The sequence below is a fragment of the Salvia splendens genome, chromosome 8, assembly GCF_004379255.2.
Source record: "Salvia splendens isolate huo1 chromosome 8, SspV2, whole genome shotgun sequence".
NCBI classification, from domain to species: Eukaryota; Viridiplantae; Streptophyta; class Magnoliopsida; order Lamiales; family Lamiaceae; genus Salvia; species Salvia splendens.
The window spans coordinates 32,600,305-32,622,697 of NC_056039.1; the positions used below are offsets into that span (position 1 = coordinate 32,600,305).

The window sequence follows — 22,393 nt, forward strand, 5'->3', positions numbered from 1 at the left end:
TAAACTGTGACAAATTACTAAAACAACACTTTAATATTGATAATGGTGTTGTGTGGTTAATTTGCATTTTTTATTGTTTTGATTTGAGCTTATATTGTAGCCATTTTTTACTGTTATTTTTTACTAGTATTTTAAAATGTGTAGCTATAAAATTGAATAGTGATTAAAGATGTACTATTTCAAATATTATTTTATTTTTAATGTACATGTAATTGCTTCAACTTGCTTGTCATACAGCACTTCATTTCAAGTTTAAAAATATGGACAGAATATAATTCTCTCATTGAAAAATTATTGTGATTTAAACGTGTGTAAGTATGGAAATGTAGTGTATATACTCCCAAATTTGCCGGTGAATTTCACGTGTTGAAAAAGGGGCGATTTGCAGCCAATAATTCATCTTAAGTAATTAAAATATGTCACACTTATTATGCATGTGTGAATGCTCCCTTAGTTTGGCCTACAATATTAAATTAATGGATCATGACTTTTTAACTCAACCGATTGCTACTTTATCGCTTACTTATTAAAAACGTGGGTTATTTCATATTTGTGATGATTATTTTACTACTACAAAATTTCAATTATTTTAAGCATCATTTGTGATGATTAGCCGTTGCGAAGATGAGACCACTATCACAGTATCACAATATAAGGTAAAGTTTATCTGAATAAAGATAAGATTAAACTCGATATCTTTCCTAAAGAGAAAATTAAGTGACAAAACTTTATAGTTCTTCTTATTTAGAGCATCGATTGATTTATAAAAATATGATGCAGCGTTTCATTCGCTGTTAATTAAGTTCAAAATAAATGTCAAATCATGTTGATGTGACAAAAGTAGAAAACGATTTAAATATCAATTCCCGATTAAACGGATAACTTTTGATCAAATTAAAATATGCTTAATTTATTCTATCAAGAATCTAACTTTCTATGTGTATAAAAATAAGCATAAAACCAAAAAAGAAGATAAAGAGAAGCAAACAGCCAAGAGTTAGGGGAAATTAGTAAAAGTAACAGTATAACAAAATCGAAATAATCGAACATAGAAAAATAATATTGCAAAAAAAATACTAATTAGACAGGGCGAGAAGTTGTTGTCGGTCGTTAGAATGTCCGATTATCAAAATATAAATATGTTCACTTTTACATGGTTGTTAGAGTCCCTATTTGTATTAAAATCTCAACAGTTTTTTTGCTTCTTTCGGAAAGTTTTTTTGTTGGTGAATTTGCATGTTTCTTTTCAGCATTGACTTCCACCTCTTAATATGTACTACTATATAGGTGTATCAATAATATTAGTGGTAAACAATATCAATTTTAATATGATAAAATATGAGAGAAAAAAAAATAGAAAGTATTGTTAGTTGAAGCCTAAATACTACTCCACTTCACTGTATAAAAAAAAGAGAGAGAATGCTCAATGAATCATGTTGTCAAAAATGGAAAACGACTAATTTTTATGGACATATTAAAATGAAAAGGTAAGACTATCGGGTATGGATGGAAGGAGTGCAATATATAGATTTTGAATAACAATACCTTATTCATGCATCTAACTATATTTGATACGTTTTCTAGTTTTGAGACGTTCACACTCAACTTGAAGCATTTCCTAAAATAAAAACACTACTTGTTCTAATTATTCTTTTTCATACTACACAAAATTTCATGACAATGAGAAAAACTGAATGAAATAGAATGGAATTAAGCCAAAAGAGTACTATAAACGTCTAAAAAACTATAAATTAATTGAGTTTCATGATTTATCTCTAAGTTGGTACATCCTTTTCAGTTTTCATAGTTTCGATTTAGTAAATTGCCTCTCACGTGACTGTCCATAATATGTAAGTATATACATTCTAGAAGGTAGTGAGCTATAATGAAAAAATAATTTGGTAGGAAGTGGTAGGTTTCACCCACTTCACTATTGCCAAAATTATAAGTTATCACCAATACTCATAATTCAAAATGGAGTATATACTTTTATGTGTCCTCCTAAAACTAAGGGACCCTCACTCCAAACACAATAAGGTTAAGGTCCTTATTCAAGCCACTCCTTATTAACATTTTATGAATATAGTAAAATGTTCATCATGATACCAAACTTTCACAAAATAAAAGAATACTACTACATGTTTAAGGATTAAGACTAAAATGCATGCTAGGATGAGGCCATTATAAGATATGCTTTGGTTAACACTGATCGAAGCACTTGCCAGAAAAGGGTCGGGTTGGCGCCATTTACATATGTGGGTCCGACCTATAGCCATTTGCAAGGTGCGCCGTGGACTATTACCGACTATTGTACATGTATGCTAAGTTCTAATAGAATTAAAGCCTAATTGATCATGAACATATTACTACACGAATCACTTCATATCATATACGTTAGAAATAATACTATTACGCTTGTTTGATATAAACCAAAATAAAATCACAATTTTCATTTGAATGTGAAAGGCAAATACTATAAAAAAAATGGATCAACTTTTCAACATTAGTGATATGTTTTCGTCCCACACTCCCACTAATTGAGGTTGCAAGTCACCGTGAAAGAAAATGGGTATAATATAAAAAAAAAGTTAAATCCATAATTCTAAATCTTGCAGGAGATAATCCAATCGTATTAATCTCTAATCACTTGGAGTATTTCTCAATCTAAAAAGTTAAACCATTAACTAGAAGCAAGAATCAAATATAGGGGATTTGTATAATAAATAGACGTAACTATAGATAAAACAAGCTTCAAAATAAAAATAAAGTAAATAAGTCGAAAAATCAAATAAAGTTAGAATATTGTATATACCTTAAATAATTAAAAATATCTACAGTTACCAAAATGAAATAATGATGCATCCCATTATTATATATAGTCCATTCATCAAATACAAAGACAAAACCGCTAAAAAATAAATTTTATTTTCACTTAAAATCAAAACTTTGAAGCGTCATAACAGAAAATCATACAGATGAAAGCACTTGTGGCTTAAAGCTAAGTCCATCTTGATAATTAGTTGGAAATAATAATTAAATTTTGTCATTAAATAAGTAAAGACGTGGATAAATTTTCCAGACCAAAATTTCATACTATGCCCGTAATTGCGATTATCTCTAAAATCTTAGTATAATTATTTATTGTATCCATAAAGGAATTTAATACGGATTCGTTAAATAAATAAATAAATCATAAAATTTGGTTAAACTGTGAACAAATCTATGAATATTCAGTTAATTTCAAAGTTTGACCAAATTTGATGGCTTCCAAATAGAAAAGGTATAATATATGAATGAATTGTGTAATGATCATAATTATATACGGATTAAGATAAAGAATGTAATTACTGGATTATAAATTAATTTCTTATTAATGGAATATCCATCAACGGCTCAGCTTATTCCCCATCTGTTTCAGACGTATTTATACACATCTCTCTCTCCAACAGCTCCAACTTCGCCTCTCTTTCTCTCTCTAGTTTGTGTCGGTGTCCGTGTCGGTGTCGGTGTCAGATCTCCCCCCACACCGGCTGCTACAGAATACAGGGTTCCTTCAGATCCACACATTCGGGCACACTTTTACATTGTGCAAAAGCCCAATTCTGTATATAAATAACATTGGAGGGTTTTCGATTTACAGGAGATTTTGTTGCGGAGGAGATGTTTTTTTCTGTCGCTTTTGCTAGTCTATGATTGCGGGCGAGGAGGCGGAAGAAGACGAAAGAGGAGAAGCGGTGCGTTTTATGATCGATCGCTTTCTCTTTGTCTCCAGCAACAATTCGAAGCGTACGAGGTGGGATTGCTCCATCGCCGTCCGTAGCCGCGGTCGATGGGGCAAATGCGGCTGAATGTGTCGTGAATCGTTTTCGATTGAGGACTGAAGGAACGTGAATTGAATTTTATTTATTCGATTCGGTATTTCGTAACCGCTGTTGGAAATTCTTCTTCGGGGGGGAGATTTGAGTTTTATTGGCAATGCAGCCTGATCAGCGCAAGAAAGTAAGCCCCTTGATTTTAGTGTGTGGCCTTATTTTGTTGTGTTATTGTTTATCTGGATGAAATTTGAGTGGAATTTGAGAATTAGTAGACTACTAGGTCTTGATGTTTATTGATTTGTATTAGAATTTGTATGTTATTGGTTATTGGATTTCACATTTAATCAATTGTAATGTTGTAATTGATGAGTAGCCAGTGTCGTTCCATTCTTCTTAATTTGTTCCTCTGTATCATTGAATAATTGGTTTTATATGTCTATTGATGGAGGTCTCATATGGATTGACTCAATTATCTGCCTTATGTGATGGATCTCTCTGTTTGGACATTTTTGTTCATAGAAATTTAGTTTTGTTCCTACTTTTAGTTAGGGATAAAACATTCTTTTTTCCAAAAGTAACAATTTGTCTGATTCTTACTGATTAATCAATGTAACAGATACTAAGTTCTTCATGCACTAGGTGCAGTGTTCTTATTTATATAATTTGTTGACTGCTATATTTCCAATACCCTACTATAATTGGAATTTTTACGGTGTAACAATAACATAGGATCTGTTTGACCTATTACACATTATTACATTTCTGATAAACTAAAGTTTGAACAGTAAGCTTAACTTAATTGTCATTGTGCTATTCCTGTTTCGTTGCAATGGACTAACATACTTTCTATTTTATGCGACAGGGTTCGGGGGAATTGGAATTCTTTTCTGAATATGGTGATGCAAGCAGGTTTAAGATCCATGAGATCGTAGGTAAAGGCAGCTATGGCGTTGTTTGCTCAGCGGTCGATACTCATACAGGTGAAAAAGTGGCAATAAAGAAAATACATGATATCTTTGAACACCTTTCTGATGCTGCTCGAATACTTCGGGAGATAAAGCTTTTGAGGCTGCTCAGACACCCAGATATTGTTGCAATAAAGCACATTATGCTTCCACCTTCAAGAAGAGAATTCAAAGATATATATGTTGTTTTTGAACTCATGGAATCAGATTTACATCAAGTCATTAAGGCTAATGATGACTTGACACGGGAACATCATCAGTTTTTCCTTTATCAATTGCTCCGTGCTCTAAAATATATCCACACTGGTAAGAAATTTATTTAATTTAATTGTCTGATTGCCATATCTGGTTATTACTAAGAACCTCTTACTGGGCACCAGAATTCAATGTTAATTTACTGCCTAAAGTTAGATGGTTGTTAAGAAAATGCTTACTTTGTCTCCTGCTATGTGTCTTGGCTTTTTGTTCATTTGATGGAAAGATGTTTGCTGTTATGTCAGCACTCTGCAGTGATGTGTTTCGTTTACTAAATGGTTAATGGTTAATTGGTTAGTGTTTAATAGTGAGTTGGGATAAGGACAATTTACTATTTATATATTTTTTTGCAGCCAATGTATATCATCGAGATTTGAAACCGAAGAATATTCTGGCAAATGCCAATTGTAAACTAAAAATATGTGATTTTGGATTGGCTAGAGTAGCGTTCAACGACACACCTACAACAATATTTTGGACGGTATATAATATCTCCAAGAGAATTTGCTGTGTTATTGAATTTTCACTATTTATCTTTTTCTGATTTTTTATTTCTGTGTTAAACACAGGACTATGTTGCTACAAGATGGTATAGAGCTCCAGAATTATGTGGCTCATTTTACGCTAAGGTGAGTCTATAGCCTTTTGACAATCTTTGTTGATGAGAAGTTCATAATGGTTTGTTAAGTGATGTGTTATAACAACAAATAGTGGTCGTTATTACAGAGCTGTTTACTTTATTTATTTGGAGTTTGACATCAAATAATTTAGCCTATGTTTTTGCATTCATAAGTGCAGTATGTTCCCAAAGTTTATTTTTCTAAGAAATATCTCCTTCCGTTCAATGACCCACCTTTTTTTTATGAAGAGGGCTAAGTTTCGACGAGCACCATTACTTTTAGTAAAAAAAATATTGATGTTTAAACTGCATGTTTTTTCAGTATACTCCAGCAATTGACATATGGAGCATTGGCTGCATTTTTGCTGAGGTTGTAACGGGGAAGCCACTTTTCCCTGGGAAGAATGTTGTTCACCAGCTGGATATGATAACTGACCTTCTTGGAACACCTTCTATGGATACCATTTCTCTCGTATGCATTACTTTCCTTTTCATCATCAAATGTACCTTCAAAATATTGTGATTTCCTTAAATCAGACCTACTCCTGATATTCTCTTTTCTTTTATTCTTTTGTTAGGTTCGGAATGAAAAGGCTAGAAGGTATCTTACAAGCATGCGAAAGAAGCCACCAGTTCCTTTTGCTCAGAAGTTTCCAAGTGCTGATCCTTTGGCTCTTCGGCTCTTGGAGAGGCTGCTTGCTTTTGATCCAAAGGATCGTCCAACTGCTGAACAGGTTTGCTATAACCTATCTATGTTTTTGCTACAGTTGGTAGTTTTTTTGAATGTTTAGGAGTTTAATTTGTTTAGATTCCTTTCTTTGTTACTGGGGCCTTTTGCGCGTGCAAGTTTACTTATATTCTTTAACACTTTCTGACATGATGATATTGTTGAAGCAAAAGATTGTCTGAATAAACTCTTTTTCTTTAGGGCATTAATCATCATTGATTTTTGTTTTTTTTTTCTTTTCTTTAAATTTCTGTTTATGAATTTGCAGGCACTAGCTGATCCTTATTTCAAGGGATTGGCTAAGGCTGAGAGAGAACCATCCTGTCAACCAATCTCTAAAATAGAATTTGAGTTTGAGAGGCGAAGGGTGACAAAGGAAGATGTAAGAGAGTTAATATATCGGGAGATACTGGAGTACCATCCTCAGCTACGGAAGGATTATATCAACGGAATCGAAAGAACTAATTTTCTTTATCCTAGGTGAGTTATTTTGATGGTGTGCCTTTTTTTATTTGACTCCACTAGATTTGCTAAATTGGACATGTCTCTTGTGCAGTGCAATCGATCACTTTAAAAATCAATTTGCTCATTTGGAAGGAAATGTTGGTAACAGTGGACCAGTGATTCCACTTGAAAGAAAGCATGCTTCCCTTCCTAGGTATATATGCAAACCTATCCCTTTTTCCTTCTTAGTTTGAGTTATGGTTACTGCCTTCTTGGGTTGCCTTCATTATAACGCTATAGTAGATACTCACACACACACACACACACACACACACAGCATAATACATGAATGCTATCCTCGTGTTATGTGACTAAGGTCTGTTAGAATTCCCATATGACACTCACTATGACACCACTTCGGCTAGTTCTCATATTAGTGCTCACATACAATTGTGCAGGTCTTCTACCATTGTACATTCCTCTAGAGTACCTCCGAAAGAGCAGCCAGCTGTTGCAAATGCAAGGGATCGGCACAACTCTGAAGAATCAGGCAGCAAAAACTCGAGAGATTCTGAGCGGCCTCACAATAGTTTGTCAAGACCCTTACACCCACCACAGAGGATTGCACAAGGTACTTTCCTGATTAGAATGTTAATCCCTTGCCATATACTCTGTTCTACGACCTGTTATGCTTGTTTCCTATGTGAAAGTCTCACTTCCTACATTTATAACAACGGTGCTCAGCTAAACCAGGCAAAGTTGTTGGTCCAGTGTTGGCATATGAGAATCCAAATGGTGCCAAAGACTTTTATGATCCTAGAACACTGGTCAGACACACCACACTCCCCCACCAGGGTATTCCCTCGGCTAATCCCAGTATGAACGACACAGGGAGGATGGAGAGACCGATGGGTGAGACCGGGGGAGACTATCCTACTAATACAAAACAAGCTATGAACTGCTGCTTAGCTGCCAAGTTAGCCCCTGCAAGTCACGTGACAATAGACATGGATACCCATCCATATTTTACGAGCCGAGCAGGGGGAACAAAGCTGGACCGTTCCGAAGACAGGGTCATCGTGGACACAAATCTGCTGCATGCCAAAGCTCAATATGGTGGGCTTGGAGTCGGTGCAGCAGCATCAGCCAAAGTGGCCGTTCACAGAAAAGTATCGGTGATGCAGTATGGCATGGCGCGGATGTATTAGCCGAAGGTTTTATGTAAATCTCAGGTCTGTGCATAAAAAATGGTAGTGTTGTGAAGAGCGAAAACATGCAGCAATCTTTCTGCAACTCTTGGCTTTGGATGGTTAGGTCTGGTTAGATGTGAAAAGTTCTCTTCTTCCTTTTTTGTCACGTGAGTAATAATAGTATGATAGTAATAGTTAAAATTTCACATCTCAATTCTTGGAAAACTCTCTCTAATAAATACAGTATTATTTTTTTCGTCAAATTTATTACATTGGGATGTTATTTATTTATTTATTTGTTATATCAATGCCATGTAGATAAGAACTATCAATCAATTAGTTAATTTGATGCAATAATATATTCATTCCGTTCCATAGTAATAGAGACATTTTATTTTGAGTACTCATTTTGAAAAAATGATACTCCCTCCGTCCCTGAAAATTTGTCACCTATTTCCTTTTTCGTCCGTCCCTAAAAATTTGTCACCTTTCACTTTTACCATTTTTGGTAGTGAACCCTACATTCCACTAACTCATTCACACTCACATTTTATTATAAAACTAATATATAAAAGTAGGACTCACATGCCACCAACTTTTTCAACCCACTTTCTATTACATTTATTAAAATCCGTGCCGGGTCAAATGATGACGAATTTTGGGGGACGGAGGGAGTAATAAATTGTTTAAGTAGCGAAATAGTAAAGTAAGATAGATAATAGAGTAGATAATACTCTTCTCTACATTATTCTCTATATTACTTTGCTCTTTCTCTACCTTAACTATTTATTATCATTTTTTTCAAAACGAAAGCTCAAAATGAAATGTCTTTATTACTGTAGAACGGAGGGAGTACTAAAATTTAATAAAAAATGATGCTCTCATTCAAATATTACACACTAGTTTAATAAATGATGTCTATATGAAATTTAAAAATTTATTGAAAATTGATGACGTGGCATAACTAATCCTTCTAAGCCAGCTAGCATTTAAATACTGTAATTGGACGTAGAATAAATGTCAAAATTGGTCATGAATATATGATCATTTTACAATTTCAGTCTTATACTTTATCTTTTGAATTTTTGCGTCTTGAACATTTCAACTCATATACTTTATCTTTTAAATTTCAACTCATATACTTTATCTTTTGAATTTTTGCATCTTGTACATTTCAACTCGGATCACAATTGGTCATACACTAACTGTTCTGTTAGTTTTTAACGGTCAACAAATTTAATCCCGATTTTGACCAAACCAAACTATCAATTATTATTTTTACTCTCTAATTATATCCTTAATTATTTTAATAAATTATCATATAAAATATAAACCAAATAATTCCCCCCTTTCATACTTTACAATTGTTTTCTTTCAAGATCTGAAAATGCATAAACAAAATAACGACAATTATATCTAAATAAATATACAATATTTAATCCCAAATTCAGCTTTTACAGCTGGAAACTGTTGCCTTCTATCATCGTTTTTCCTCTTTTCGGTCGTACAATCGATATGGATTTCTGGAAATCGCTCTCTCCGCCGGCCTCCGCCGCTCTCCGTGTGTGAGCGCGCGTGCAATCATCGTATGCGTTTGAGGAGAGGACGCAACCACACATCGAGCTGTGTGAAATCTCCGATCTAGGAAGGGACCGGCGGAGATGGTGAACTCGCCGGAGGGAGTGAGGAGCGGCGGCGGGCGAATTGGGGGAGGAGCCGCCGCTGCTGTAGGGATTTTGTTTTGTTGAAAATGAAAGTAAGGTGTGGAGGATAGGGGTGACCGATGGGGGAGTATATTGGGTCCTCAGTGGACTAATTACCTAGGCTTTAGTAATTACCTAATATAATTAGGCAGTAAAAATCATAATTAACAGTTTCGTCAAAATTAGGATTAAATCCGTTGTCCATAATGCAATTGTTAGCGGCGGACCAATTTTGACCTTAATCAAACATGCAAATTGAATGATAAACTTCTTCGTGAATTTCATCTACACCCTTAACTCTCGAAGCAGTTTCTACTTTCTACTCGATCGGAATCTCGATCGCCGTTCCACCTCCGGCGAACTGACGTCGGCGTTGCAGAATAGGTACGCTTGCTTTCTCATCTTCCAATTTCAGTGCAATTCTGAACAATGAAGCGATGAAAATATCGAAAATTCGTTTATTTTATTTGTACTCTGCTTGGCTGCGTAGAAACATAAACTTCTGATTGTTGTTGTTAAGTTAGATGTGGAATTCATTTTGATTTATGGTCGCTCATTTGTATTAATGCTCATAATTTGTTAGCTGAATACTGCGATTCTTCTTTGAATGTATGTTCCTTTGACCTTTGTTATTCATCGTTTCAATATTGATTTATCGAGCGAGTAAATCGAACTATCGAAAAGAGGTGTCGTGTCAAGTATGAAAAGTTTCTCTATTTTTTTGGTTATTTTGCTCTTTACTGCCGTACTTTTTGCACTCTGTTTGGCTGCATAAACTTCAAATTCTTCAATGCTCATTTGTATAGACGTTTCTGATTAGTTTCTTTGGGAGACCTGAAGAGGGATGTTGCAGATTTAGGTAGGGATCAAGCAGACTAGGAGAGGGGAAGAAGAGACTTTATGAAGAATTGGGAGGAAATGGAAGAGATGGACAAGGTGAACCATGATGAGTTCAATGCCATGATTATAGAGATACAATTGTTGCTGGCTTATATTCGGAAACTGGATGAAGATGCAATCAGTTTGAGGTGTGAATCGGAAGAGAAAGAGGAGGAGAGTCAGAGCCTGAAAAGGGGACTGGAAGTGGTTTTGGAAAGCCACAAGGCTCTGAAGAAGTCGAGGAGAGGTTTGGAGGAGACGACTGAGCAACTTAAAGATAAAATCAGTGCCCTTGAGATTGATTTGGCCGATAAGGAAAAAGTGATCACCGAGCCTGAAGCGAAGGAAAGGGAGGTTGCATAGAGTTTTATCAATGATGATGGTAGTTTGAAGGAGAAGAACTGGTTGGTTGCTGTTGCCTCAAGAAAACACTGATTCAAGCACTCTTAGATGCTCTGTTGTTGGAAGCCTTTTGATTCTGTGTTTGTGGAGTTTGGTATATCAGCTTTTTGTGTTTGTAAAACATACAATGCTTGATGAAACTTTCAGTGTCTAATGTCTATATCCCACTTTGACTATATTCTACTAGTCTTGATAATGAACTATTAGCTTCTATATCCCACTTTGCCTATATTCAACCTAGTCTTTAATTTGAAATATTGTTACATTTGGGAAAAGTTTGCATTTTACTTGCTAATAGTGTGTTTCTTGTTTCTGTGATGGGAAAGTAAGTCACCTTTTGGGAGAGATGAATATTTAGATAGGAATCCCAAATATGAATATTTAGATAGCAAAGTGTATAAATGCTTATACTTGGGTTTGATTATGCATCATTTTATGCCATTCAATTTACTTTTTCATAGGGTTTAATTATGCATTATTTTATGCCATAGATTTTGCTTTTTCATAGGGTTTGATTATGCATTATAGCCTCCCATATTAATGCCACGTTTTGTGATGGAGAAATGCTATATGGCCGGCTATAATATGATTTTTGTATGACCAAATAGTGTTACTCTTTTGTGACGTTATCAATTCAAACTAAAACAAATTTCCAAAATGATAAGAGTTGGAAATATGTAGCGTTACTTGTTGACAAAATTTACGCAAAATTACATAAAGTTGAAAATTTTTAATCGTAAATTCAGCAAAACGATTGCCTATAAGAGCATCCACAACGGTGGTGGGAGTGAAGACCGTCGTCCGTGCCAGCGGCGAGGACGAGGACCGCCGCCGCTGCGCTCGCGCCGTGCCAGCGAGCAGGCGACGTGGCGGCTTATTATTGGGCAACGGCATAGCCGTTGCCTTTGAATTAATTTTTTTTTTATTTTAAAAATCGTTTTTAAATTATATAAAATAATTATAAATTTTTTTTCCAAATCCCAAAAATATGGCCGTTTTTTTCCCGTTTTTTTTTGAATTTTTTTGAGTTTTTTTTTTTCCCCCTAAAATCATCTATAAATACACACATTCATCATCTATTTATCACATCAATTCATCTCCCATTCATCTCTCATTCTTAAAATTCTCATACAAACTATCAACACATTCATCCCTCATTCAAAACCTCAAATGGATTTCACCCATATTATGGCGGAAGCGGAACGCGAAGAACAAGAATACTACGAACAACATCGTGCCGCTTACGAAGCATATGTCGCGGCGAATACCCCCGCTCCTCCTCCTCAACGAACCAGATCAAATCGGCGCTACATCCATCATGACCGGGAGGGAGCCCACGAAAGGCTCGTTGCCGACTACTTTGCCGACCAGCCGCGGTTTCCAGCAGATTACTTCAGGCGCCGTTTTCGCATGTCAAAGCGCTTGTTCATGCGAATTATCAACACATTGTCCGCACGTGTTGAATTCTTCCAAACAGGTCAAGATGCAGCTGGCCGGCAAAGTATCACGCCGTTGCAGAAGTGTATGTGCCATCCGACAACTCGCTACTGGGCAAACGGCCGACATCTTCGACGAGTATTTGCATATCGGTGAGTCCACTGGAATCCTTTGTCTAAAGAATTTTTGCGAGGGCGTTCGTTCAGCTTTCGGGGATGAATTCCTTCGGGCACTCAGCACCGATGATTGCCAACGGTTGCTGCGTCTTCACGAATCAGTCCATGGCTTTCCCGGAATGCTTGGCAGCATTGACTGCATGCATTGGAGGTGGAAGAATTGCTCGAATGCTTAGAGGGGGCAACACTTAAGCGGTCACAAAGGCGGCGGCCCAACACTTATCCTTGAGGCGGTCGCCGACTACCGCCTATGGATTTGGCATGCATATTTCGGCGTTGCCGGAGCCAACAACGACTTGAACGTGCTCTATTCTTCACCACTCTTCAATGATGTGATGAATGGTGTAGCACCGGCGATCGACTTCACCATCAACGGAAATACATACCACATGGGTTACTATCTCGCCGATGGTATCTACCCAAGGTGGTCGACGTTCGTGAAGACGCTCCACAACCCGCACGACCCGAGGCGGGTTCTTTTTGCGCAGCGTCAAGAGTCCGCGCTGAAAGACGTTGAAAGAGCCTTCAGGGTCCTTCAAGCCCGATTTAACATTGTGAAGGCCCCGGCTCGGCTGTGGTACGTGAATAATATCGCCGACATCATGTTCACGTGTATTATCTTACACAACATGATTATAGCCGACGAAGGGCCAAGGGCGGCTAGCTTCTACGACCAGGATGAAGCCGGAAGCTCAACAGCGAGGTCTCCCCCACGCCGAGGTGAGCATACGACGGTTGGCCAGAGGATCGAGACAAGGCACACAATGCGCGATACCCGAACCCACATTCAGCTACAAGAAGACCTAATCAAACACATGTGGGCGAAATTCGGCAACGAGTAGTGGTTTTTTTAATTTTTAGTATTTTAATTATGTAATTTTTAATTTTTAGGATTTTAATTATGTCGTTTTTTATTTTATTTGTCATTTGTAATATTATTTATGTTTTTTTTAATGAATTTTAGTATTATGGAAATGTTTATGTTTAATTGAATATTAAATTAATTGTGTTCGTCCTTGCGGAAGAGCACAGTTGTGGGTGTTGTGCTCTTGCCAGAGAGCAGGCATGAATAGTACCGCCCGGGCCCACAACCGTGCCGCTGGCAAGAGCACGGTTGTGGATGCTCTAAATTTAAATGATTTGTTCACTATATCAATATAAAAAAACTACTACTAGCTTTTAAATTTATTTACTTGTAATGTATGATATTCATTGCTATCAATAAACATACATGTTACATGCATATAACCAATGGCGGATCTAGAAAACTTTTATTGTGGGATCGAAAATAGTAAAAAAGTAATAATAAATAATATTTAAATAAGTATTATTTAGAAAATAACTTATAATTATATAGTATTATCGTTATTAAATAAAATTAAAATTACAGGAGACCGGCCATAAAATATGCTACTATAATAATAATTATAATAAAGTATAAACACAGTTTGCAAAATTTAAACCACTAAAGCTATATGGCAGAATTTAAATAGTCTAATATAGTAGAAAAGTTACAAATTTACATATAACAAAACTTTTTAGCGCAAAATGAAAATTAAATTGCACAATATATTTAGGATTTCTATTAAAAAACTAGGAAAAAGAATTACAGCAAATAAAATACTAGCATCAAAGCAATATAGGAACTTCACATTTCTTTTAGTTTTAAGATTGAACCATATAAATGTTACCTGGTCTTTCATTTTCGTACATAAATGATCTTTATTTTATATCATTTTTGGTACCCAGTGACAAAAATAACCCTAGATATCAAACCTGTGATATTTTAGTTATGGAGGATATTTTTGGAAGTTCAATTAAATAGTATCAAACATGTGATTTTTTTCTTCCTTTCTTATTTCTTTTTTTTCTTCTTTAGTTTCTTCTTCTTTCTTTTTTCTTCATTTTCTACTTTCTTTTATAGTATTTTATCTTCCTTTCTTCTTTCTTTTTTCTCCTTAGTTTATGTTTCCTCTTTTTTCTTTTCTCTTCTTTTTCTTTTTTCTTTTTAGTGTTTTATGAATACATCTAATTGCATTCATAATATAAATCAAGAACAAAACACCTAATTAAATTAATTATTTAAATTAATTAAATCAATTGAATATTTTTTATTAAATTATTTTATCTCATTTTAGGGTTGAAACACCTAACTAAAAATATTTAATTCTTAATATCATTATGAATACAATTCACAACTTCAAATTTTTATCAATACTATATTGATTAGTTATTAATTTAATATAAAATAATAATAATAATAATAATTATAACTATGATTATAATTACGTACTATATTCAAATGATATTAAAAAATAAATTAATTACCAACTTATAACATCAATATAATAATATTAATATTGATTAATAATAATAATAGTATAAAGATTGAGGAAAATTAGAGAAGATATTATAATATCACTTTTAGTACTAGTTTTGTGTATGTCTAATATATCTTCTATGACACAAATGGAAAAATGTATTTGTTTAGAGGATATTTTGGGTTAAAAATCACATCAGGTACAAAAATGTGATTTATAGGTTAAAAAACTATATAAAATAAAGATTAGGTATCATATATGTGCGAAAGTGAAAGATGAGACTTTAATAAAATAAGAATTTATTGTTGGAGTACTAATATGATAAAATGAGAATTTAATGACGGGTAATGATGCAATCTGTATTTAACTAACACCTTAATATCATATGGTTTTTTAACTGACGATTTGAAAAGCGCATCATCGCCTTTTCGCACGTGCTACGCATCAAATTGATTTCAAAATAAAACTATATTTTCCAATAAAAATCTCAAACCCTAATTTTTCTGAAACATTTCCGCAAGAATAGGTATGCGTGCTTCCTTGTTCTTCCAATTTCAGCGCAATTCTCAGAAATGAATAAATTAAATATTGGAAGTCAAATTCATTTTGTTTTTTTGTTGGTTATTTTGTTCTTCACTGCGATCCTTTTTGTACTCTGTTTGGCTGTATAGAAACATGAACTTCTGATTCTTGTTGGTAAGTTAGATGATGAATTCATTTGATGTTTCTTAGTTAGTTTCTTGAAGTTCTGCTTTAGTTGTTTCCAGCGAAGTATTTGATTTGTTCATATTTCTCATTTTTTGTTGGTTAATTTTTCGGGGTTTTAGGAATCAGAAATGGCTGATGAAACAATTGTCAACGGAGAATTTTCTGATGCTCAGCCTGTGGAAATTACTGAGGGTGATGATTCCCCCAAGATTGTAAGTCTTACTCAGAAAATCAGTGATCTCGAGCGTGAAAATGGGAAAATTATCCAGCAAAATGAGGATTACAGGCAGAAAATCGATGAACTGAAGGCATCGATTGAAGAATTGAGCTGTGAGATTGCGGAGGGTAAGAAAGAGTTGGGAGAATTGCAATCCGAGAATAGGACACTGGGGTCAGTGGCAGCTCGAGCAGCAGATCTGGAAGGCGAGGTGTCGAGGCTGCAGCATGATTTGGTGTCTGCGATGAGTGATCTGCAGGAATCGAATGCTGAAATCTCCAACTTGAAGAGGGATTTGGAGGGGGTGATTGAGAGGGAGGAGGCAAAGGATGTTGAGTTGGACACTGTGGGGAAGGAGAGGGACTTGTTGCTCGCTAAGGTTCGGAAACTGGAGGAAGATGAAAGCAGTTTCAGGGGTGAATCGGAGGGGAAGGAGAAGGAGATTCGGATCTTGAAAAAGGATATTGAGGAGTTGGAAGTGGTCTTGGAAAGCAATAAGGTTCTGGAGAAGCTGAGGACCGGTTTGGAGAAGACGGTTGAGCAACTGTCGGAGAAAATCAGTGCACTAGAGACTAGTTTGGACGATAAGGAGAAGGTGATCACCGGGTTTGAAGCGAAGGAAAGAGCGGTTGCAGAGAGCTTTATCAATGGCGATGCTTTGCTTCATGCTGAAACGAGGGATGGCTTCAAGGAAAAGAACTGGCTGGTGGTCGGAGGTCTGACCGTTGCTGCAGCTGCTGTTGTTGGGGTGGCATACTACACACGTGCCTCGAGAAAACACTGAATTGAAGAACACGCGTAGATGCTCTGTTGCTGGAAGCAGTTAGAGGTTAGGATGATTTGAATATGAATCTACTCCAAAATCCAAATTGATGATGAGGATGAGTTTCAATTTTGATGGTGTTCTTTTTTAATTTTGTGTTGATGGGAGCTTTGTTATATACTACTACTATCAGTTTTATGTGTTTTGGTTGAATTTGTTGTGGAATAATGCTTGATGAAACTGCTTATATCAAGTGTTAGTTTCTATATTCCCACTATGACTGTATTGTATGAAGTCTTGAAATTTGGAATATGATTACATTTTAGAAATGCACTTCACTTTACTTAGTTTGATTATGCATTATGCTTATAACTTTGATAATGATGTTATATTGCACCTCTTTTCTCCTTAATTAGATAGATTCTTTAAATGGTCATCTCTGTTTTGGTTTGGCATGGTTGTGGTATTTGAGTGAGGACACGGGATTGGAGTCGTTTGGTGTCGTACATTTGAGGGTGTTCAGTTACTCGAGACTAACTCTTTTCAAAAGCCATCAAGATTTCAAAAACAGATGTTTCATTTAGTTATTATATCCCACATTTTAGGCCGAATGCTGCATATCACTACGAAAAAGGTGGAGTTTGCCGACGAATCTACTGTTGAATTAACGATGGAGAACTTATCCGACGGGCGTTCGTGTGATGCTTCGCGCCAAAATTCCCAATAATATATGTAAAAGAATGAGTATATTTGGTTGGAGGGAATGAATCAATTGGTCGGGAAATTGAAATGCATTTTAAATATTTATAAAGTTGCCATAATATATGGGATTTGTAAGAAACGAAATTATAACTCCGATTATTCGAAGACTCAATGTTCATCAAATTATTGATATGTAGCATAATATTGAAACAAAATAATTAAGATGATAAACTGTAGTACTAAATTATAGCAAAGCTGTAATATTAATATGTACTCCATTATTAATATTCAACATATATAAGTGAATCAGATTAAGGAAAATATAATAGTAAGACGAATATTTGTTGGTTCCGAAGTATAATGAAACCAATATATTATTAGGATTATCGCTGTGACATCAATTATAGGCATAAGTCCATTATATTGTGAAATTTAAATAATTTGCACACTAAACTCTTGGAATCATGAACTATTATGGACCATATATTATATGACAATGTGTCATCCATGTGAACACCATAACAAGAGTGAGAAGTTCTTTCTACTTGTAAAGAAGTTTTGATACTTTACAATAGGATGTTCCATAACATATATACGATTATTTTATCATAAGTTATTATTTCACATTTCGGTTTTATTAGTGCACCTACATGTGCAATAATAATTCTATTACCTGACAGGTTATAGTTATGAATTGACATAATAATATAATTTGTGCAAAAGTTTGCAACTTGCAAGCAGATCATTATGGAGAGGAGCATAACACTAGGGGTGGCAAAATGGGTAGCGGTTAATGGGTAATTCCCATCTCGACCCGCTACCCGCCGGATATCGGGTACTCGTTACTCGACGATAATAGGAAACGGGGCGGGATCGGGTAGTGTTTTTTAGAGTTTTGCGAGTAGCAGGTATACCCGTTAATCCCGATAATACTCGATATTATAAGTATTAGACATACTATCTTTTATAATACTTTATAGAATCGATGTTCTTTTGAAACATTTTTATATTCCAACAAAAATACAATTGAAAACTCACCGGAACTAGCTATAGAGTGTCCCGCCTTTATTCTCAATCTAACCTTTATTCTCAATCTATTCAAAGCTTACCATCGATATTAATAATATAAATTAGAGAACATTGACGGTTACGAGGGTTTTCAAATTTTCCATATGGGTTTCTAGTTGGGTACGGGTATCCGCAATGTCGGGTACGGGATACCCGACTTGTCGGGTGCGGGAATCCGCGGGTAACCCGTTTCGCCATCCCTACATAACACTATGATGTCTTTATTATTTGTTCATGTTCAACAAAACATATCCTTATTAGGTTCATGTATTTTTATTTTATGTTTCAATGTACAATAAAACTATGTAATACTGACCATACAAGCTCTTTTATATTATAAAGATCTTAAGAATGGGTTTTGGCTTGATAAAAAATATTGGTAGAGATATATTAAAGGCGTAGGAGAACAATTATTCTTGAGAATTAATGTAGGTTTAACTTGACTAATCATACTAATTAGAGACTCTGAATCCTCTCTGTTCCTTAACCAATAATTGTGCAACTGATAAATAAACAAATGAATAATAACTGAATATTATTATGGTAAAGCAGTGCATTACGTTTACATCAAACAAGAATTAAACAAATGACGTTTACATCAAACAAGAATTAAATAAATAATTAAATCAAGAATAGACACACACAGAATCTTAAAATCTGGATTTCCGACACTCAACAGAAGTTCCCTGAGGGAATCTGTTCGCATCTGTGCAGTAATTGTAGACCATGTGATTCTGCTGAACCCATCTGAGTCTGTTTCTCGCCTTGCCGTCCAGCTCCTGAGTCGCGCACGTCGTTCCAGCCGCGCACGAATCGATCTTGAAGTTCCTGTAGTAGGCCGTGAACGGAGCGTGGGACCAGTCCGTCTTCACGCGGCCGCCCTGCGTGGCCCAGTCGTCCGCGTTCCACAGGCTGCAGTATACCTTCATCGGTTGCTTCGTGGGGAAAGCCACCCCCGAGCTGCCGTGGTTGTTGAACACTCTGATAGGACTGTTATCCACTAGGAATCTGCAAAACAGAGTTTACAAAATGAATAAATTAGTATTCTGAATGAGTTCTCTTGTTTGGTCTGTAATAATTTTTTTTATTAGTAATTAATTACATGATCTTGTTGGGACTCCAGACAATGGAGTAGGTGTGGAAGGCGGCGGTGGGGTCGAACCAGAGATGGAACTGCTGCTCCTTGTCACCTTTTCCCTGCGAGTACACGTTTGTGTGGACGGTGTAGGGCTCCCCGGTGGAGTTCCCGAGAAATTCAAAGTCGATTTCGTCATGGCCAGCGCCTTGAGATGACAACTGCATTTTAATACACAATTGGTAAAATATGAGAGACAATGTAAAAAGAGTAGTGAATTTTTTTCCCCATAAATATAAATAAAACTGATTTTGGTGGAAGAACTAAAATTAAAAAAATATGACTATTTTTCATGGACGAAGAATAATAATTAAGTCAATTAATATGAATGAATGACTGACATAGAAAGTGGTGACGGTTCCGGCCGAGTTGCCCGGGACGAGTTTGATCAGCACGTCGAATCGGCCGAACAAGAAATCCTTCTTGGACTGGAAACCGGAGCCGGATTGTTGGTCGAGCGAGAGTGAGAGGCCGCGGCCGCCTTCAAGGATCTTGGCGCGGCCGTCGCCAAATGTGATCTCGGTGTCGCGGTAGAAATCGGCGGCGGCGAAGCTGATGAGGGAGAGAAGGGCTGAGAGGGCTGCTAATTTGGAGAGGAATATTGCCATTTTGTGTTTGATGATGAGAGTGGAATGAATGGTGAAGTGTATATATAGTGGGAGATTTGATGAATGGATGGATGAGCTGGCCAATCAAAAGCAAACACCAATAATTCGACGCGTAAATTGATTTACATGAATTCATCATTTTTATTATGAATTGTGATTTTGTTGGTAGACATATATACGTTAATAAAGAATGGCATGATGTATGGGTATTTTATACTCCGTAATGGATATACTTTTGTGACATTGTCTTTTTTTTGGTTGATACACTTGTTATCACTTGTTTTTGTCTTGTTTGTATATAAGTAATACTATGGGATATCATTTAATTGTTGTGACTCATTATCATACTCGTATGATTATCCATATAAGATTAAGTTGTGAGATTATTTTAGTGAGAGCGGATTGACTATGACTTATTATTATATAATTACTCATTTATAATTAAATTATAAGATTCAATTTCATGAATCAAAACATGATACATATTATATCACAATCTATAATATTTCAGAGCGAACGGACTCTACCTATATTCCTTAAACATTATATACCCATCTTATCTAGTTTTTTGTCTGCTATTATTGTATTCTTGTTTAATAAATAACTTGCATATTTTTAATAATAATAATAATAATAATAATAATAATAATAATAATAATAATAATAATAATAATAATAATATAGTGGGTTTGGTGGTTTAAATTTCGTGGCAGCTTCTCAATTGAAAATATAAGAGTGTAGCTAGTAGTAATCATTACATAGAAAATAGTCGGTGTGGAGGGTCCGCGTTATATTATCGACCATCGCTATTTAGAATGCATTTAAATTCGTAATAGTATGAAATATGAGGGTAAGGTTCAGTCTCTAGATCTTTCAATTTAATAAACAAGGTTTTTTGCTATTTGAACTTCTTAGAATCAGTTCCATCCTTCCATATGCTTAATAATAATAATAATAATGAATGACTTTATTTTCAGGACATCTTATTTTTTTTATTGTAATACTATTTCGATACATAATTTATTCATAGACTGGATTACTTGCATATTAGTAAAATAATAAATAGCACTCTTTGTACCCATTTTAGAATGGCATGATATTTCAAAATATCCATTTTGATTTCAGAAAAATAAATTGGCCATAATAGACAAATACATGTCGCTATCTGGCCATATACTTAGGGGTGTCGAAACGGGTAGCGGGTATCGGGAAACCCTCAACCCAACCCGCTACCCGACGACAAAGGGAAACGGGGCGGGATCGGGTAGTTTGTTTTAGAGTTATTTTTAGAGTTAGGGTTTTAAAATATTTTATTTTAGTTAATTAGTTTCAAGTTTATATACAATCAGTTTATATTAAACTTTTGAATGGCGATTTAATTTTAGACATGCTTGATGTTTCTATCATATTTGCTTATTTGAAATTTGGATTTGCATTATATTTCATACGTAGTCATATTATATTTAAGAGATGAGAAATCACCAAGTTGGAAATTATGCAAATACAACAAAGTAAAAAAAATACAAATCTAAAATCATAGTGTAGCAACTAGCAACAATCCCAAAATTCATTCTAGAATTAAAAACATGTACATAAAATTATTGTATTAGATGACTAGCATTGATGATAAACGAAAACTAAAAGCATAATACCATTGAATAATATAATACACAATTCAAATTATGCCTACGGGTTTGGGTACCCGCAACTGCGGGTTTGGGATACCCGATGCGAGTATCGGTGGGTAGTATAATATTGAAGTTTTCGGGTACGGTACCCGCAAAATCGGGTTTGGGTATCCGCGGATACCCGTTTCTACACCCCTACATTACTGATATACACTCAAATGGAAAGTAGTTTTCAAATATATATTAATCTTAAGCATTGATTTAAAGTTTAAATTTGTGATTTGAAGGCATATGTGGTCATGCTGGAGTGGTTATCGGGCATGACTAGAAATCATGTGGGCTTTGCCCGCGCAGGTTCGAATCCTACCGACCATGTTATTTCTTTTACTCTTTCTTCATTTTTTACTTAACGCTGTGTTGATGGATTGGGTTGGGTTGAGTGGGGTCGGCCATTCGCACCACTAGTTTGCGAATACTGGAGCTTTCTATTAATTTGATTTGCGAATGGAAAAAAAATGATAGTACCAAATGTTTCTTCCAAAAAGATAACAAAATCATTCAAACGTCTTACTTCTCTAATGTTGAAAAAAATCACAATTTGATGATAATTATCATCTTTGTGTTAACTTCA

The 22,393-nt window shown here is 35.3% G+C and overlaps 4 protein-coding genes and 1 non-coding gene across 8 annotated transcripts; 4 read left to right on the plus strand and 1 right to left on the minus strand.

The window, feature by feature from the left end:
- Positions 1-3,442: 3,442 nt before the first annotated feature.
- Positions 3,443-8,278, plus strand: LOC121744846 (mitogen-activated protein kinase 20-like). The gene is made up of 10 exons (XM_042138517.1): positions 3,443-3,999; positions 4,678-5,086; positions 5,389-5,516; positions 5,605-5,664; positions 5,977-6,126; positions 6,233-6,388; positions 6,650-6,861; positions 6,938-7,039; positions 7,284-7,456; positions 7,570-8,278. Exons 1-10 carry the CDS (start codon positions 3,976-3,978, stop codon positions 8,031-8,033), a joined length of 1,878 nt encoding a protein of 625 aa, XP_041994451.1. The 5' UTR covers positions 3,443-3,975; the 3' UTR covers positions 8,034-8,278.
- A 984-nt stretch (positions 8,279-9,262) lies between these two features.
- On the plus strand, positions 9,263-11,204 carry LOC121743352. Of its 3 annotated transcripts, none has more exons than XM_042136641.1 (2): positions 9,263-10,102; positions 10,539-11,204. In XM_042136641.1, the coding sequence occupies exon 2, from the start codon at positions 10,619-10,621 to the stop codon at positions 10,958-10,960; it is 342 nt and encodes a 113-aa protein (XP_041992575.1). In that variant the 5' UTR covers positions 9,263-10,102; positions 10,539-10,618; the 3' UTR covers positions 10,961-11,204. The 3 variants fall into 3 exon arrangements, with proteins under 3 accessions (XP_041992575.1, XP_041992573.1, XP_041992574.1); XM_042136639.1 differs by having other exon boundaries at positions 10,559-11,204; XM_042136640.1 differs by having other exon boundaries at positions 10,572-11,204.
- A 4,136-nt stretch (positions 11,205-15,340) lies between these two features.
- Positions 15,341-16,950, plus strand: LOC121745338 (peroxisomal and mitochondrial division factor 2-like). 2 transcript variants are annotated; one of them, XM_042139203.1, is made up of 2 exons: positions 15,341-15,459; positions 15,761-16,950. In XM_042139203.1, exon 2 carries the CDS (start codon positions 15,770-15,772, stop codon positions 16,640-16,642), a length of 873 nt encoding a protein of 290 aa, XP_041995137.1. In that variant the 5' UTR covers positions 15,341-15,459; positions 15,761-15,769; the 3' UTR covers positions 16,643-16,950. The 2 variants fall into 2 exon arrangements, with proteins under 2 accessions (XP_041995137.1, XP_041995136.1); XM_042139202.1 differs by lacking the exon at positions 15,341-15,459 and adding an exon at positions 15,466-15,629.
- Positions 16,951-18,901: 1,951 nt separating this feature from the next.
- On the minus strand, positions 18,902-20,134 carry LOC121745051 (xyloglucan endotransglucosylase/hydrolase protein 24-like). Its single transcript, XM_042138812.1, has 3 exons — positions 19,868-20,134; positions 19,494-19,687; positions 18,902-19,399 (listed from the first exon to the last, which is right to left on the minus strand). Exons 1-3 carry the CDS (start codon positions 20,132-20,134, stop codon positions 19,042-19,044), a joined length of 819 nt encoding a protein of 272 aa, XP_041994746.1. The 3' UTR covers positions 18,902-19,041.
- Positions 20,135-22,055: 1,921 nt separating this feature from the next.
- Positions 22,056-22,137, plus strand: TRNAS-AGA. Its single transcript has one exon. It is a non-coding gene; the product is annotated as a tRNA-Ser (tRNA).
- The last annotated feature ends 256 nt before the right edge of the window (positions 22,138-22,393 follow it).

Coding starts and splice junctions, on each gene's coding strand:
- LOC121745051 (XM_042138812.1), bottom strand. CDS start 20,134: ATGGCAATATTCCTCTCCAAATTAGCAGCCCTCTCAGCCCTTCTCTCC. Junction 19,688..19,867: donor GAACCGTCACCACTTTCTAT/GTCAGTCATTCA, acceptor ATTAAAATGCAG/TTGTCATCTCAAGGCGCTGG. Junction 19,400..19,493: donor TGGAGTCCCAACAAGATCAT/GTAATTAATTAC, acceptor TCTGTTTTGCAG/ATTCCTAGTGGATAACAGTC.
- LOC121744846 (XM_042138517.1), top strand. CDS start 3,976: ATGCAGCCTGATCAGCGCAAGAAA. Junction 4,000..4,677: donor AGCCTGATCAGCGCAAGAAA/GTAAGCCCCTTG, acceptor TTTATGCGACAG/GGTTCGGGGGAATTGGAATT. Junction 5,517..5,604: donor CTACAACAATATTTTGGACG/GTATATAATATC, acceptor TGTTAAACACAG/GACTATGTTGCTACAAGATG.
- LOC121745338 (XM_042139203.1), top strand. CDS start 15,770: ATGGCTGATGAAACAATTGTCAACGGAGAATTTTCTGATGCTCAGCCT.
- LOC121743352 (XM_042136641.1), top strand. CDS start 10,619: ATGAAGAATTGGGAGGAAATGGAAGAGATGGACAAGGTGAACCATGAT.